The following is a 17997-nucleotide window of genomic DNA, read 5'->3' as shown; positions in this document are numbered from 1 at the left end:
CTACTGACTTTGCACTCAAGGGTCACCCCGACTTTGCCTCCTGCGGCCCCCCCCCCCCCGGTAAATTGAGTTTGAGACCCCTGTTAGTCTAATGGCATTAGCCCTTTTGATCACCTTCCTTTTTTTTTTTTTTGCCAAGCCACCCTGTGAATTAAACTGTGTTTCTCAAGGACATTTTCCTACCAGGACCTGATACCTTACGTGGAAACTAACAAAGCATACCAGGTCCAGTGTAGGAGGCTGCATTTTGTATTTTTTCAACAGTAATGAGTACCAATTCTCTGATTCACTTACATCATACCTTGAGCTTTTGGATCAGCTCCCCGGCTCGGGGCAACCTTATTTTAGCAACATGCAGACACCTCCTCTCCCCTTTCTGAGTCCCGTAGGATTGCTTTCTAGGTCTGGAATCAAGGGCCACAGTCCATGGTAGTGACCTCCTTTCTCTCAAAAAGCTCAGAACTGTGGGAATCTACTGCCAAGTTGCTACCAGGGCATGCTGGTTAGGGTCCTTTGGTGATTTCAGGGAGTAGCATCAAAGTAGCCCCCACCATGTTCCTCCCTCCAGTTTCTACCTATCTTGTTTTATACAAACAGCCCCCTTTCTTGAAATAAACGTATATAAAAAGAATGGTTTGGAATGGGGAGGGGAAGAAATTCTTCCACTACTTCCCTCCTGGAATCTGGTCTCTCCAAGGAGACACTCTTTTCCTGCTTATCTTGGGCAGATGTAGTATTTTGAGGGCTTGAAAAGGGCTTTGGGCCTTAGAAGAGGGCGAAAGGCTCAGACACACACTGAACCCAGTTCTGCAAGATCCTGTGACCCATAAAAAGTGCTTGGGGATGAGGGGGTCGATGCTTCAGAAAAGTCCTGAATCCCTGGTACCTGGCGGAGGCCCTCGCACGTCCAAGGTCCAGCGTGGATGGAAGAAATGTTCTGCCACTGAAGACAGTTGGAGACGTTGTTATTTTCCTCTGGGGTCTCCCTGGGGTCACCCTGATGTCGGTAGAACCCACAGAAACAGGCCAGGTTCTTTGCAGACAGGGCCACAATCGATCGATCCCCCATGATCAAGCCTAGCTAGGGATCAGACTGTGCAGTGAGGCGGGTTTTTTTTTCTAGGCCACGGAGACTGTGATGTTCGGGGGCGACGTCCGAGGGCGCAGGGGCTTCCCCGTCTCCCAGGTCTCCCTACCCCAAGAGGCACTATACAGCATCCTAGCGAACCCCAGTCGGGGCGAGGGGGAGGCAAGATCACAAGCCGCCCGACGCCCGCGCGCGCGCGCGCGTGTGCGAGGGCTTCCCTCCCAGCCGCGCGGGAGCCATGGCAACGCACGCGCAGACGCGCCGGGTGGGCCGAGGTCAAAGGGCGCCGGCGTGGCGCGGCCCCGCCCCTCTCCCGGCCGCTTCAGGGGCGCGCCGCGGATGACGTCACGCAGCCGGCCTAACGTCACCGCCGTGACTCGCGGGTGACGCCGTTGCCGCGGCGACTCCGACTCCGACTCCGACTCCTCGTCCGTCTCCGCCCCCTCCTCCCCGCCGGGCCGCGCTTCACGCCGTCGGTCGCGCGCGTTTTTTTTTTCCTTTTTTCCTTTTTGCCCTTCCCACCCCCCGTAGCCGGACTTAGCCCCCCGGAGTCGCTCGCGCGCGCTCGCTGGGGGGCCGCTGGCCGGTTCCGGGGGTGGGGCCGCCCGGCCGTGCCGTGCCGTGCCGTGCCGTGCCGTCCCTTCCCTCCCGTCCCCTCCCCTTCCCTCGCCTGCCCCGCGCTTCGCTCCCCTTCGCGTCCCTCCCCGCCGCCCCGGGCCCGGCGCCCGCCTCCTTGCGCCTTCCTCCGCCCCCGCCTCCCTCCCTTCCCGCCCGGCTGTCGCGAGGGTGCGAGGAGCGAGCGAGCGGTCGCCGGGCCGGCGCGGGCGGGCGGGCGGGCGGGCGGAGAAGATGGCGGCGCTGAGCGGCGGCGGCGGCGGCGGCGGAGGCGGCGAGCAGGGCCCGGCGCTCTTCAACGGGGACATGGAGCTCGACGCCGGCGCCGGCGCCGCGGCCGCCGCGGCCCCCGACCCCGCCGTGCCCGAGGAGGTGAGTGCCGGCCCGGCCGGGCCGCGGCTTCCGGGGGTCCCGCCGCCGGCGCCAGGCCCGGGGAGGCCGGAGCCCCCGCAGATGCTCGCGGCGTCGCACGCGCGCACTCACGCTCGCGCTCCGGGGGCTCGGCTGGAAGGTCACGGGCGGCGTCCTCGCGGCCGGGGCTTGGGGTCCTGGAGGGTGGCTGGATGGATACATGGAGGGTCTGGGGGGCTTTGGGAGGGGTTGGGGGCCGCTCAGAGGCCTCCAGGTGGGTGGGTGGGAGATGTAGATCGGTCCCCCCCAGCACCCCCACATCCCCAACCAGCCGCCCCCTTCCCCACTCCACCCCGAGCCGAGCATTCGTAGGATGTCATCACGATGATGATGCCCAAACCCCTTGTCTGTCTGCTCCTTTGGAGGATGCCTTTTCTACTTAAAAGACGCTTTGCTACTTAAAAAAAAAAAGATTATTTTTCTTTGGGGAGCAGTTTTTGCGTGTGTGTCCCAGCGGAGTGTGGATGACTTTCTGCCCACCCCACCCCCGACCCTGGAACAAGCACTCTTGGCACTGTTTGGGACTGTTTGGGCTCTTTTCCATCCCCATCATAGACTGGTTTCCTCCCCCACCCAATCCACCTCTCTACTTTGGTTCTTGGTTGACAGCGACATTCCCTATCCCTTCTCCATCCCCGTCCCGTCGTCGTCTCTTTTCTCTTAAGCTAAAAAGCTCCTGCTGCTGCTTTGGCTGGACCCTCCCGGCTGGCACTCGCGGCTGGCTCATCCTCCTCCCAAGCGGCCCCCTGACTTGGTCACCGCTCCCGGTCGCTTTGGAGCCACACAGAAGGACTTGGACTCGCCCGCCCGAATCCCCAAAGCTGTCAAGGCGCCTTTTGGGGGTTTTCCCCGAGGCGCTTCTGGCCGGCGCTTTGGGGGTTTGGATTTTCCATTGTGCGCCTTACACCTCCTTACTCGTTCCTGACCATTTAAATAAAAAGAGAGCGAGTTGATTGATTGAGCTCTTTGTATTGTCCTCCTTTTTTGTCCCAGTTTCTGTTCTTTGCCTTTTCCTCCTTTTTGGACTTCCAAGTAAAGTGCTCCTAGCTCTCAAGCTCCCTGCTTTGATGACGGAGGAGCGGCTCTTATCTGGTCCTTCGTGTGGTTTGCACTTGGAATTTATTATGTAAATGTTATCACATTGACAGAAAACTCACCGCACCTTGTCGGGCTTTGCAAATCGTGAGATAATAGATTGTATGGTAACTGAGCTTTAGATGCAATGATGGGTCAGGTAGCCCTAGCTGTTCTGTGGACTTCTTTCAAAGGTCTCTTTCCTTCTTCCCACAGCATGGTTGTGTGTGTAGTTTTTTTTTTTTTTTTCTCAGCCAGATCTCACAGTCTTGCAAAGTCTCTCCCGCTTTATGGAAGCTTTTCTCTGGAAAGCCACGTGATACGCATTTATTCCCCCCACCACACGGGATCATTTTTATTTTACCATAATACTTAGATTGCACTCTGTGCATGATGTGTTTGTTTACCATCATGTGATCTAATCTCAGTCTCCTATTTTTTTTCCCCCTCTTAACAAAGTCATATCACTTACTTTTCTGTTAGCATCTGTCCTAAGATCATTTTCTCCCAGCACCTGTCTGGTCATTTCCCCCACCTCCTCGGGCCCTCAGGGGAGAGAGCTCTTCCTTCTTTGATTTCCTCCTTGATTCGACTTCCTGGTCCCCCCAGTCCTCACTCACCTCTCTGACTTGCTGCTGACTTCGCTTTACTTCCACTTGCCAAGAAGCTTCCTCTTGTCTTCCCCACACCTCCACATTCCTCCTTATTTATAAACAGCTTTGTTCCGTTGACATGGAAATTTATTTTTAGGACACATTGTTTCTAATGGATAAATACATAAAAGGGGTCACATCTGCTGTCTGTTTTTGGCCACAAATCGGATGTGCCTTTGTCTTATCAGACACAGGTGCCTCTCAGTGCTTGTGTGGTTTTGTTGGATTGTACGCTTGTTTGAAGACTAGACCCGAGTAGAAGAGTGAAAGAATTAATGGGGGTGGGTTATGAAAACATAATTCTGCAACTATAACATGGTTTACGTCGAGAATTTTGTTTCAGAGTTATGAGAACTGTTGGTGATGATGTAGATACTTTTGTCAGGTATGATCGGTGACCTGATTTGAAAAGGCTAGATTATTTGAGCTTTATAGTCCACAGATTTTGATTCAATAGGTGACAGCTTGGGCCATGAATTTCTATATTTGGCACGCTTCCTGGACAATTCTCGAGTATTATTGTTTGAGAACCTCTAGGCTAGATGAATTTAATTTTAAATTGCCAATAATTAGAAAGCATATCCCTTTCTTCTGAAACTAGAAGGATAGTATGGCTTTTAACTAATTTTAGTTTGTGTTTCCACTGCTCCTATTACCCACCCAGGTTTTAATTTAGTCATCGCTAAATAAAATAGTAGTTACTTCTCTATATTTTCTTATAGGAGCTGATGAGTATATATGAGGAAAGAGGGGTATAAAAATAAATAAAAATGCTTTGATTTTAAATATCAGCTCCAAGAAATAATTTTCTTTGAAGTTGGTCATTGTTAATTGACTGAAATTGAAATGTATTGTGGTCTTTTTTTGTTTGCTTTGGGCCACTTCTGGAGGTGCTTAGGGCTTACTTCTGGCTCTGTGCTCACTCCTGGCTTTATTTTAGGGGACCGTATTGGGTCCCGGAAATTGAACCCAGGTTGGTGGGGATGCAAGGCTTTACCCTTTGCTCTGGCCCAGTGGGTCTCTAATTAACTGGCTTCCTTACATGCACTTAGATAATTTATAATTACTAAGTGCATGGAAAGAAATGAAAATTTGTGTATGTACTCTAAAGTGGAATTACAATGAAGTGCAGGTTTTAGAAAAAATTATCGATCTAAGTTTCATCTTCAATAAATTATTAGAGGGAAAAAGCACATTTATTATTGAAAAATTAGAAAGGGCCGGAGAGATAGCTAAGCAGTAGGGCGTTTGCCTTGCACGTGACCAACCCAGGACAGATGGTGGTTCAATTCCCGGTTTTCCATCTGGTCCCCTGAGCCTGCAAGAAGCAATTTCTGAGCACAGACCCAGGAGTAACCCCCTAGTGCCGCTGGTTGTGACCCAAAAACAAAAAGTTAAAAAAAATTTAAATGAATCAACATTTTATACATTTTACCATCTGGATGATCTATCCAGCCCTGCAATAATTTTTAAAAGCATGAACATCAACATTGTTGGAACCATGTGGCTTCACCTACAATAAAAATATGAAGTATATTAAGATGTGGAGGGTATAATATGTATTTGGTGCTTTTGGACCACACCTGATGGTTGCAGGGGACCATGTGGTGATGGGGATCAAATCTGGACCTCCTGCATGCTTTTGCATATGCTCTACCCTTTGAACTAATTATCTGGCCTTTATGAATATAATTTTTTCACTACTTCTTGTTATTAGACATCTTGAATATAGACTGTAGAGCTTAATTTTTTAATGACATTGGGTGTTGAACACATGTCCGGTCCTATATTTCTAGGTATTATATATAGATGCTTAGAATATTCTAGTAAATGAGAAGAGCTCATTAAATATTAATCAAGTAAATGTGCTTATACTTTTGGCATTGAACATTTACTTTGGACCATTTACATCTCCCTGGTGTTACTTTCTGTAACTATGTGGTTAAATATGGGATAATATAGCCATATGGCATAATAGATGCATGTAATTTTTTAAAATATGTTATAGCAGGGTGATTTTTTATGAATTATTCTCTTGTGTTTCAGTAGAAGGGAGCTTCCTTCTTTTGAATTGCAATTAAAGCTGTATTCTGTTTTAAAGATCATACTGCCCATTTTAATTAAGCTATGTAATTATAATGCATTGATGAGGCAGTTTTCTGGGATGGAATCTCCTTTATGATGAGGTCCACTATATTAAAGGCATTTTATGAACCATGCCAAACCAGGCAGAATACGTTATTCTTTAAATATGAGGCAGTTGCACTAAGGAATTTGGCCTTTTTGTGTTAATTCTCATTGAGGTAGATACTTGAAAAGAAGTCTATTGAACAAAAACTATGAAGTATTTTTTTGTCATCGGTATTTCTAATGTTTCTTTTCTATACCTTTTCTCCTCCAGTTGGCTTTCTTAGTTAAAATCTTTAATTTTTTTTTTTTTTTTTTTTTTTTTGGTTTTTGGGCCACACCCTGTGACGCTCAGGGGTTACTCCTGGCTATGCGCTCAGAAGTTGCTCCTGGCTTCTTGGGGGACCATATGGGACGCCGGGGGATCGAATCGCGGTCCGTCCTAGGCTAGCGCAGGCAAGGCAGGAACCTTACCTCCAGCGCCACCACCCGGCCCCTAAAATCTTTAATTTAAGGAAATTGCCTGTCACATATATGATGTCGATTAAGGGAATCAGTTGTCAATAAACAAGAAATAATTGAATGTTGGGAGGAATGGAGGACTTGAATCTGTGAATGTAGACAATTTGAAGCCAACTTTATTTCATTGTATTTGGATAGTAAACCAGAAAAGTTCTGTCAGACTAACCGTGGATGGAGAAAGCTGGCTTCTCTGTGCTCCTTGGTTTCCCGATTATGCTGATCTGATTTTAACTTTGGAAAGCCTATGCTCTGTGAGTGGGACACAGGAGAGAAGGAGGGGGGCAGGCTACATTCAAAACCTGATGCTGACCTTATTGAAGAATTAGGCATGTTCTTTTTTTTTTTTTTTTCAAACATAAAGTTGCAGAAAGGAACATTTGATTTCTGACATCTTGATACAGTTTTAGTATTTATTAAGTATTTGGCTGATTTTTTAAAATTTTGGTATCCTAGTTCATAATATTGAAGTTTAGCATGATTTTGTGTGATAATTTATTATGGATTGTATTTTCTTATGTTATCTGTATTTTTCTTTTTTTTTTATTGAATCATTGTGAGATACATAGTTAAAAAGTGCTTTCTATATTTCTATCAAATGGTTATTAAAATGCCAACTAGATCTTACTGGGTTTTGGCTTTCACAGAAATGGAACAATTTTAAATCCTGTATACATTCTCTTCCTCTCACCAACGTTGATTTTCCTCTAAATTCAGGATCTGAAGTAGTTTTAAAACTAACAAAACTCAAAATAGCCAAGCTTGTTTAGGAGCTTCTCTGTTTTTTGAGGGGGTGGGTATGTTTGTTTGGTTTGGGTTTGGAAACACATCCACTGGTACTCCTTAGGCTATTATTAGCTGTAAGCTCTGGAGCGATCACTGGTGGGGCTCAGGACTGTATTTGGTGCAGAGTCCAGTATGCAAGCAAGGTAGGAGGGGCTTTATCGCCATACTGTCTCTCAAACCTGCTTTTCTGCTTTTTTAAGGATAAGCCATGATTTCATAATCATTATTTTATAGATCATGTAAGAGCAACAAAATAGCCTTATTTGCTCAATCCTTCCTAAAATATTTAGTGGAAGCATTATAAGTTATGCGAGGTAGTTTTTAGTTTTTATTTTCTTTTAGCTTCCAGCCCAATTTACAATCACACATAATTAGCATGGGAGTCAGAAGAAACTCTTAATACAGCCTCCACCCTAACATTAAGCAATTATTTTTTTTTTCTTTCCCCTCTACCCTCTGAGATTATTTTGGTTTCCACGTTTTCTCTTGGGTTTAAAAACAATTATTCTTTCTCCTTCCTATCAAGACTGTATATAAAGGGAAAAAGATACCAAATAAGATTACATTCCTTTTTGGGCCCCTAGTAATACCCTTGATACAAAGCACAAAATTTAACTTTCAACTCAATTAACTTTACATCTTTCGGAAATTTTGTAACATCAAATGAAATATCATTTTATTCTTGTAATTTGACCATAGTTTGTTGACAGCTTTTGGGACAAATGTACTGTAGGGCAGAATTTTCAAATTGGAGCTCCAGGACATTTTATTTTTTGTTTTGCAGCACATCTGGCAGTGCTCAGGGCATACTCCTGGCTCTGTTCTTGGGAATCACTCCTGGTAGTATTGGAATCTACATGGTATGCAGAGGATTGAACCTGGGTCTGTTGCACACAACACAAATTCACTAACAGCTGTTTTATCTCTGCTGCTTTTGAGGGCAATTTTTATTTTATATTTATATTTATTTATTTTTCCCCCTTTTTTTGGGGGGTGCGTACCTGGTTACTCTTGGCTATGCACTCAGAAATCGTCCCTGGCTTGGGGGACCATATGGATGCCAGAGGATTGAACCATGGTTCGTCCTAGGTTATTGCGTACAAGGCAAATGCCCTACCATTGCACCACTGCTCCAGCCCCCAATTTTTTTTTTTTTTTTTTTTGTTTTTGGGCCACACCCGGTGATACTCAGGGATTACTCCTGGCTATGTGCTCAGAAGTTGCTCCTGGCTTGGGGGACCATATGGGACACCGGGGGATCGAACCATCCAAGTTCAAGCAGTCCGTCCAAGGCTAGCGCAGGCAAGGCAGGCACCTTACCTTTAGCGCCACCGCCTGGCCCCGAGCCCCCAATTTTTATTTAAAAAAATCTTTTAATATCTTTATTTAAACCGTAATTACAAACATGACTATAGTTGGGTTTCAGTCACAAAAAGAACACCCCCCTTCACCAGTGCAACATTTCTATCACCAAAGCCTTCCATCTCCCTATTCCTACACCCCCTTGCCTGTATTTGAGACAGGCATTTTACTTTTCTCACTTATTAACATGGTCATGGTAGTTGTTAGTGTATTATTTCTCTGACTGCACTCACCTCTCTTTAAAGTGAGCTTCATATTGTGAGCCGGTCCTTCTGGCCCTCATCTCTGGGGATTATTACAATAATGTCTATTATTTTTTCTTAAAACCCATAGAAAAGAGACTATTCTGTGTCTCGTTCTCTCTTGAGGGCAATATTTAAAAAGCACTTCACCATGGTTAGAAGTAAAATTTATGTTGTGCCAATACATAGGTACAGTGGTTTTTTTTTAAATCTGTGTTGTACTTTTTTTTGGGGGGTGGCCGTACCTGGCAGCACTCGGGTTATTCCTGGCTCTGCTTAGAAATTGCCCCTGGCAGGCTCGAGGGGACCATATGGGATGCCGGAATTCAAACCACCATTTGTCCTGGATTGGTTGTGTGCAAGGCAAACACCCTACTGCTGTTCTCTCTCTCTCTCTCTCTCTCTCTCTCTCTCTCTCTCTCTCTCTCTCTCTCCTCTCTCTCTATCGCCCGTGTTGTACTTAAAATTTTTTTTTACCTTTTACAGTACCTAGTTCATGCTCACATTTTTACCCAAAGAATTAGAATGAATGAAGCCCACTAACACTGATGTTTTTTCGTACTATTCAACTCTCTTCTTTTCATACTTGTCATAATTAGTTTACTAGGTTGACAATCTATTTTGTTATAACAGTATTTTGGAAAATGCTGCTTGGGTTGCCAAGACCTTATTCCAAGACTACTTTAAGTCTCCCGTTGACTGTCCCAGTACCTCAGCTATTGAAATTCCTGTTACCCGCTTTGTAGGTTTTCTTGGGGAAAAAAATGTTGGGGCCAGGAAGATAACTCAAAGCGCTAGAAGTGTGTGTTTTGTGTATATAAAGCCTTCTCCATCCTCGGTACTACATATCACATGAGCCACACAGTAAATGACTTTTTCAAAATCCTACCTAAAAGGTGTGTGTGTATGTGGAGGGGGGTGTGTGTTATGGCTAGAAAATATTTAAATTATGTGTACAGAAAAGAGATTTGTGTTTATCTTTTGATTTTGGGGGGCGGGCAGAGCCGGTATTACTTAAGGCTATTCCTGGCTCTGTGCTCAGGGGTCACTTTTGGTCAGCCTCAGGAGACGATAGATAATGAAAAGGATCCAACCTGGGTCAGCTGCCTACAAGGCAAGTGCCCTACTCATTGTATTATATGCTCCAAGAGATTATGCTTGGCATTTTTCCAAGCATCATAATCTGCAGAAAAATGTAAAAATTTAAATTTAAGGCACAAGATCAGTCAACTTCTGCAAAATGTCAAATGGTAAATATTTTAGTCATTTTAGTTCTGATGATTCTCAGTGATTCAGCAATGGCAGAGCAACACAGCAGCGTATGAGTATAAGTGAATGAGATGACTTCAAACAAAATTTATTTGTAGGGCTGTGGGACCCCCCAGCACCATGTGGTTTCCCTGGCATTGCTGAATGTGTCCCTGGGAGATCCTGAGCCAGCACCACAGGTGCCCTCAGAATATATGCCCCCCACACTGACCCCTTCCTGGCACAGCATCTTCAGGCCCTTACACTGAATCGCCAGCCCAGTTGGCTGTCACCAATGAGGTATAGGGGCTCCTGAGTACCTTGGGAGACCCCAAAACAAATCATATTTATGGATGTTGAACTCAATAAAACTGATAAATTTCATATTTTGATATGTCATGAAATATTCTTTTAAGTTTTTCTCCTTACTAAAAAAGTGTAAAAACCATCTAAATTAATGAACTATGCAAAAACAAGTCATTAGCCAAGTTTAGTTAAGTGGGCCAATGGATATAAACTACTGTTTACTATATTTGACGTGTATTTCAGACATCTACTGAAAATGTGTAATTACTTACAAAAATCAATGCAATTTACTTTTGTTGGGCTACACCCAGCAGCACTTGGGTCACTCCTGGCAGGCCTGGGACCATATGGGTTGCTGGGAATCGAACTCACGTTGGTCACGGGCAAGGTGCAAACCCCTACCCATGGTGTTATCACTCCAGCCCCAAAGTAACTTACTTTTTTTTTTTTTTTTTTTTTTTGGTTTTTGGGCCACACCCAGTGATGGTCAGGGGTTACTCCTGGCTATGCACTCAGAAATTGCTCTTGGCTTGGGGGACCATATGGGATGCTAGGGATTGAACCAGGCCCATCCTAGATTAGTGTGTGCAAGGCAAATACTCTACTGCTTGCACCACCGCTCTGGTCCCCATACTTTTTTATAGACTATATAGTGTGATGTACTTTGGGAAGGTGGTGGTGGTGGGAAGAGTGGTGATTTGGGTCGAACCTAACAGTGTTCAGGGATTCTCCTGAATTTGTGCTCAGGGATCACTTTTGGCAGTGCTTGGGGAACCATGTGTGGTGCCAAGAATAGAACTGGGTCGATCAAGGAGGCAATAACCCCCTGCCCTGTAAAGGTATCTCTTTTCAAAGCCTGTGTTGTATTGTGACAGATATATCATTCTACAGTTACTGCCATAGTCAAGATTTTAAAGCATTTTCATCCTCTTGCATTCAGGCTCCCATCTTCACTTCTCACTCAATTCCTGTAGACATTAGTCTTATTTTTAGTTTGCCTTTACAGAAAGTCATATGTAAGAATTTGGTGTGGTTGGGGCTGGAGAGATTTGCCTTTCATGCAGAAGGTCATTGGTTCAAATCCCAGCATCCCATATGGTCCCCAGAGCCTGCCAGGAGCAAGTTCTGAGCATGGAGCCAGGATTAACCCCTGAGCGCTGCCTGGTGTGATCCAGAAACAAACAAACAAAAAAAGAATTTGGTGTGGTGAGGCTCATGAAAAGTACTAACAATATACTTTTTTTTTGTTTGTTTTTGGGCCACGCCCAGTGTCGCTCAGGGGTTACTTCTGGCTATGCACTCAGAAATTGCTTCTGGCTTGGCTACAGCCGGGGGATCGAACCGAACCGTGGTCTGTCCTACCTACTGCTTGCACCACTGCTCCGATTCCAACAAGATACATTTCTATCCAAAATTAATTTCTTTATATTAAAAAAAGTCAGCTGTCATATTTTACAACATTGCAAAATATGTCAGTAGGAGGGAAAAAGAAATGTATATTTACCTAAAAAGTCCTTAAAATTATCAATCATGTTTATAATTCTAGCTTCATTATAACTGTGATTTGGTGTGTGATGTTTGTGTGTGATGTGGCATGTTCTCAGGGCTGACTCATGGCTCTTTGCTTAGAGATCACTCCTGGTGGTGCTTTGGGGACTCTGTGATGTTGGGGTTTGAATCTGGGTGAATCGCAGGCAAGTGTCTTACCTGCTCTTGGCCCACTGATGTCTTTATTTATTTGGTGTTTGGGTCACACACCCAGCGGCGCTCAGGGGTTACTTCTGTCTCTGCACTTAGAAATCTTTCCTGGCAGGCTTGGGGGACCATATGGGATGCCGGGATTCGAATCACCATCTGTCCGTGTTTGGCTGTGTGCAAGGCAAATTTCCTATCACTGTGCTATCTCTCTGCCTCCCTCCCCCACTGATGATTTTAAACCTCATTAACTTGTTTATTTTAGGTTGTGCTTTTATAAAGCATTTGATTATATATTCTTACTAAGGTTATCAAAGCTTTTGCTCGTTGGCCATATTTCTCCCTTGGCAGGGCCCCCATATACTTAACCCTTTAAAAAAAAACTTTGGATACTTTACTGCTTAGCCTGGGGGTTTCCCTACAATAGAAATTATATGTCTAGTCATGATTTTCATTTTAGTTAAGAAACAAGAGATGAGGGAATGTGAGCAGTCTGACCAGGTCTAGGGTCATGTTATCTTTGGGAAGCTACTCTCCAGACTTTGGTCCCTGTTGTAGAGTGGTATCCAATTTTCTTTGGCTTTCTTGCAGATTTGGAAGCGCCACTTCCAGGGAAAGAAAAACACAACATTTTGGCAGACTATTTTCAACTAGTTGTTCCAAAATCAGTTTATAAAAAAAAAAAAAAAAAAAAGGGAACTCCTTATTGTGTTAAATTGAGAAACACTGTACTCTTGTTTTACACATATTTTTGCATTAGTTGTGTAGCCTTTAAATTAATAACAGTAACAAAATAAAATTGCTGTTTCAAGAACAGCTTAAATTCTTAGGAGAATTTTAATCGATCACTCACTTTTGAGTATTTTAAAACACCTTAAAATACTGCTTGGTATTCTTTTATACATTATAGATTCTTTTGTAAAATCATTTCCTGTTTGAGGTTATAGATTATTTCTAATCTTAAAGAAGATTACTTGGCCCTGGGAACTTGATTGGTGGTGATTGTCTTTCAAGTGTGAAAACCCTGGGTTCAATCCCTAGTACCTCAGAGTAGAGGGGAAAGGATTATTTAATTTCAGTAGCAATAGCATTGTTAATACTGTTGTCACTTTGTGTGTGTGTGTGTGTGTGTTTGGGCCAAACCATATGGCATTTAGGGGTCTGTGCTCAGAAACTACTTCTGACAGGCTCATGACAATATGGGATGCTGGGATTGAACCTGTGTCTGCCTTATGGACAGCAAACACGCTACCTGCTGTGCTGTTGCTCCGGGCCTCCAATAGTCACTTATTTTTTTGGTATTGTTAACTTGGGTTTAATTTACTTCTTTATTTTTAGAGAGATTTAGAGAGATTACTTTGGAGAAAATAAGAGTTACTAATTAAAAAGTCCTAAATGGATAAAAGTGTGTGTGTGCGCACGTGCGTGCGTGTGTGTGTGTGTGTGTGTGTGTGTGTGTGTGTGTGTGTGTGTGTGTGTGTCTGGTCCGGGTAAGATTATATTTAAGGAATTTTTTACCTTGAGACTTCAAAAACACAATTCAGAGAAGGCATCTGCATTCCTATGTTCATTGCAGCACTATTCGTAATAGCCAAAATTTGGAAATAGCTCAAGTGCCCAAGAACAGGTGGGTGGGTAAAGAAACAGGGCACATCTACACAATAGAATACTATGCAGCTGTTAGGAAAGAAAATATCCCGAAGTCATAAAATTTGCTTGGGTGGACATGGAGAGTATCATGCTGAGTGAAATGAGTCAGAGGAGAGGCACATACAGAATGGTCAATCATTTGTGGGATATTTAAAAAAAATATGCGATTAATGCCCAAAGACAATAGAAATAGTAGGAAGCTTACCACAAATAGCAAGGGAAATTTGGTTAAGACAGACACTATGACAATGATAGTTGGAAACGATCACTTTAGGCAAGAACTGGGTGATGAAAAGGAAGTAAAGTGGTGTATAAAAAAAATAACCTTTTGGGCCCGGAGAGATAGCACAGCGGCGTTTGCCTTGCAAGCAGCCGATCCAGGACCAAAGGTGGTTGGTTCGAATCCCAGTGTCCCATATGGTCCCCCGTGCCTGAGCAGACAGCCAGGAGTGACCCTTGAGCACTGCCGGGTGTGGCCCCAAAGCCAAAAAAATAAATAAATTAAAAAAAAATAACTTTTCAGTAACAATATTGTGAACCACAATTCCTCAAAGGAAAAAAAGAGAGAAGAAAAAGGTCTGTAGGGCCGGAGAGATAGCACAGTGGTGTAGGGCATTTGCCTTGCCAGCAGCAGATCCAGGACGGATGGTGGTTCAAATCCCGGCATCCCATATAGTCACCTGAGCCTACCAGGAGCGATTTCTGAGCTCAGAGCCAGGAGTAGCCCCTGAGCGCTGCTGGGTGTGACCCAAAAACCAAACCAAACCAAACAAAAGCAAAACAAAAAAAGTCTGTAGATTGGGGTGGGGGTTTAGATATTGGGGAGAGGGAAACTGGATACATTGATGGCAGGAAGTAGAAACTGGTGAAGGGATTGTATGACTGAAAAAAAAAACCCCATAAATAATTATATAAATGAATTCATGGCGATTCAGTTTAAGAAATGGATTTTTATTAGCGTACTTTCTGATAATGTTGTATTAAGGTAATTCTCACTCACTGAAAATATCCTATCTTTAAATCCCACATAGTCATTTTCCTTATAACTTTTATTTACTCTCTCTCGCTCTGTGTGTGTGTGTATATATATGTGTGTGTGTGTGTGTGTGTGTGTGTGTGTGTGTGTGTATATATATATATATACAGAGAGAGAGAGTAAATATATATGTTATATCTATATATATAGATATATATAAAACTATTGGCCGGAGAGATAGCATGGAGGTAAGGTATTTGCCTTGCATCCCATATGGTCCCTGAGCCCTGCTGAGTGTGACCCCTCCAACCCCCCCCCCCCCAAAAAAAAAAAAAACTATTTTGGGCTACAGAGGTAGCATAGTGGTTAAGGTGACTTGCCTTGAACATGGCTGGCTCTGGTTTGATCCTTGGCACTGCATATGATCCCCTAAGCTCTTGAGGTGTGACCTCTGAGCTTAGATCCAGGAGTAAGTCCTGATTATCTTTCTTGTGCCCCACTCCCAAAGGATAGAGTAGCATTGATATTTCTAAATACCTGAAATGGCTTTCAACACCTTATATTATTCTAGTTCAAAGAATTTAGGGAAGAGATTATAAGACTTATGTCCTTATATTTCTATTCTTCCAAGTGCTTTACCTTTTATACTATCTTTCTTGACCATTTGTTTTATGCAACCATTTTAAGTATTCACATCTTTGTTTGCTTCTAATATTCAAAGATATTTGATATTTTCTTCCTGCATATGCCTCCTTGTATTATTTCTTTATACATGAATATTGAATATAGTGTAATTTTCTGATAAATCTTGCAGAGTTTAGTTGTTGTTTTACTTTTGTGTGGGGACCACACCCAGAAATGCTCAGAGGTAACTCCTGGATCTGCACTATGGAATTACTCCTGGCAGTGCTTGAGATGCTGGGGACCAAACCTGGATTAACTGCATGCAGAGTAAGTGCCTTACCCACTGTACTATCTCTCCAGCCCCCAGAAAATTGGCTTTTATGCTACTAAGTTTGACTCTTGAGATTTTAAATGTACTTACAAAGCAAACTTAGTATTGGTGGTACAAAAAAGTTTACTTATTCATGGAACAGTTTTGTGTCATAGCCACAGAGACTTGCCTTTCACTGAAATGAAATCAAAGATTTCTACCCTTAGCTTTCTTTCTGAAAGCTGTATGTATTTGTGTATTTTGTGTGTGTATTTTGGGGAGGGGTAAGTGAAACAGACAAACAAAATATGTGGTTTAAAAAATGTATTTGAAGGTAGTAAATACAGAAAAACAAAACAGAGCAGGGGGCTGTAAGTTGTAATTTAAAATAGGGAGGTTAAGATAGGGCTTTAGTTAAGTGACTCACATCTGAGCAAAGATTTTAGGAAGTGAGGGAAAAGCTTTTTTAGGCAGAAGAACCAACATGTTCAAAGGTTGACTTAGGAGTATGTCTTTTCAAGTGACTGCAAGGAGTCCAGTTATTGAAGGGACTTGAATGAATCCAGGTAAATAGTAGCTGAAACCAAGAGTTGTGGAGCAGGAATGGAAGCACAACCTAGAGTCATTGTAAGGACTTTGGCTTTTGCTTTAAGTTAATGGAAAGCTAGGCCAGGTATGAGCTGCCACAGGTGAGGGACACAGTTACTTTCCCACAGACAAACTTCAGCAGAGCATTGCCAAGTGTGGTTCAAAAACCAAAAGAGAAATAAGTAAATTTATAAAAAGAAGTGACCCGGGGCCGGAGAGATAGCATGGAGGTAGGGCGTTTGCCTTTCATGCAGAAGGTCATCAGTTCGAATCCTGGCATCCCATATGGTCCCCCGTGCCTGCCAGAAGCAATTTCTGAGCATGGAGCCAGGAGTAATCCCTGAGCACTGCGGGTGTGACCCAAAAACCACACACACCCCCCAAAAAAAAGGAAAAAAAAGAAGTGATCCTTGAGCACAGACCCAGGAATAAGCTTTGAGAACTGCTGGGCTGGCCCTGAAACTTCCCTTTCTTCCCAAAGAAAATTAATCACCAGAGTTAACGGAGTGGAGGTATAGTGATCCAGACAAGAGGAGATTATTGGAGATAATAAAGGATAAAGGAGAGTTTCTGATTAAGATGTCCTTTAACAGTTGATAGGAGGGTAAGTAAAAAGGGAGAATCATTTTCCTGAAAGGGGAAAAGAATACATGGAACATTTAGTGAGGGCTTTGGATTAGGTGGTGTTTTCTGACAAAGAAAAATGGGGCAGTGAGCTGTGAGATAGAGTGGGTCATTAGCAACTGTCAGTCATTTCAAGAGAAAGAATTGCTGGAACTATGTCCTGGAATAGGAGGCAGGGTATGTGACGTGGTCTACCCTGAGGAAGATTTGACTCTAGGTGGGTGCATAGACGCCTACAATATCAAGTGGTGAAACATGAGTTTCAGCTAAATGTGTATAGTTCTATTTTATTTGTCTTTTAAACTTTTTACTCCTTTCTGTAATTCTGGTGAGTAATATTCATTGGACAATGGCTTTCCCATTATTACAATCCTTTGTGCAGCTATACTCTTTCTCTGGCCTCCTAAATCTTCTTACCTTAACCACAGCTTTCCAAAGTGTTTCCAGTTATTTTGCTTTATGCAACACTGTCTTCAGTTATTTCAAAAATTTCTGAGTGCTAGATGCAAAGAAGAAAGACAGTGGGTCAGACCCTGGTTCATATAAGAAGGGCAGAGAGATGCAAGTTCTGCTTCAGCTGAAGGAATCATACTTCATATGTTACTAAGTCTTTTAAGACTTGATTTAGAAGGTGGGAGGAGTAGCACAGTTACTTAGAATATTTGCATTGCAACTACGCATGGTCATGTGTTCAATAAATAAATTTAAAATAATTTTCAGATAATACCTTATGGAGCTCAGGGGCTTTCTGGCTCCTTTCTCAGAAGACCATGAAGAGTGAGGGTCAGCATGGGCCTCTAGTTGCAAAGCATGGACTTTAGCTCTTTAAGCCATATCCTGGCCACTGTCACGCCTCTGGATCTCCAGTTGCCACATATGCTGAGCATGAGCCTGGCAGCTTTCTTGAGCCTGGCAGCTTTGATGTCTTGAAACCACTAGTACTATCTAGCTACTTAAGGCCAGGTATATGTAGGTGCCACTAAAAAGGGGCAAAGGAGTGTGGTCTTGTGAGTACTTCGACTGAGACTATGTAAGTGCTGTATCCAGAAAGTGCAAACCCAGGTGAGCATATAGGAGTACAACTTTGTGATTCTCGAGCA

The 17997-nt window shown here is 43.6% G+C and overlaps 1 protein-coding gene across 2 annotated transcripts in view; it reads left to right on the top strand.

The window, feature by feature from the left end:
- The first annotated feature begins 1936 nt into the window (after nt 1–1936).
- BRAF (B-Raf proto-oncogene, serine/threonine kinase) overlaps nt 1937–17997 on the top strand; it is a 162518-nt gene continuing 146457 nt past the window's right edge. For both annotated transcript variants that reach the window (XM_049774354.1, XM_049774345.1), the window contains exon 1: nt 1937–2074. In XM_049774354.1, the coding sequence (XP_049630311.1) occupies nt 1937–2074 (138 nt within the window). The remainder of the gene's footprint in view (nt 2075–17997) is intronic.

This window comes from Suncus etruscus, chromosome 1 (genome assembly GCF_024139225.1).
Source record: "Suncus etruscus isolate mSunEtr1 chromosome 1, mSunEtr1.pri.cur, whole genome shotgun sequence".
Lineage (NCBI taxonomy): Eukaryota > Metazoa > Chordata > Mammalia > Eulipotyphla > Soricidae > Suncus > Suncus etruscus.
This window is presented reverse-complemented; position numbering and strand designations above follow the sequence as displayed.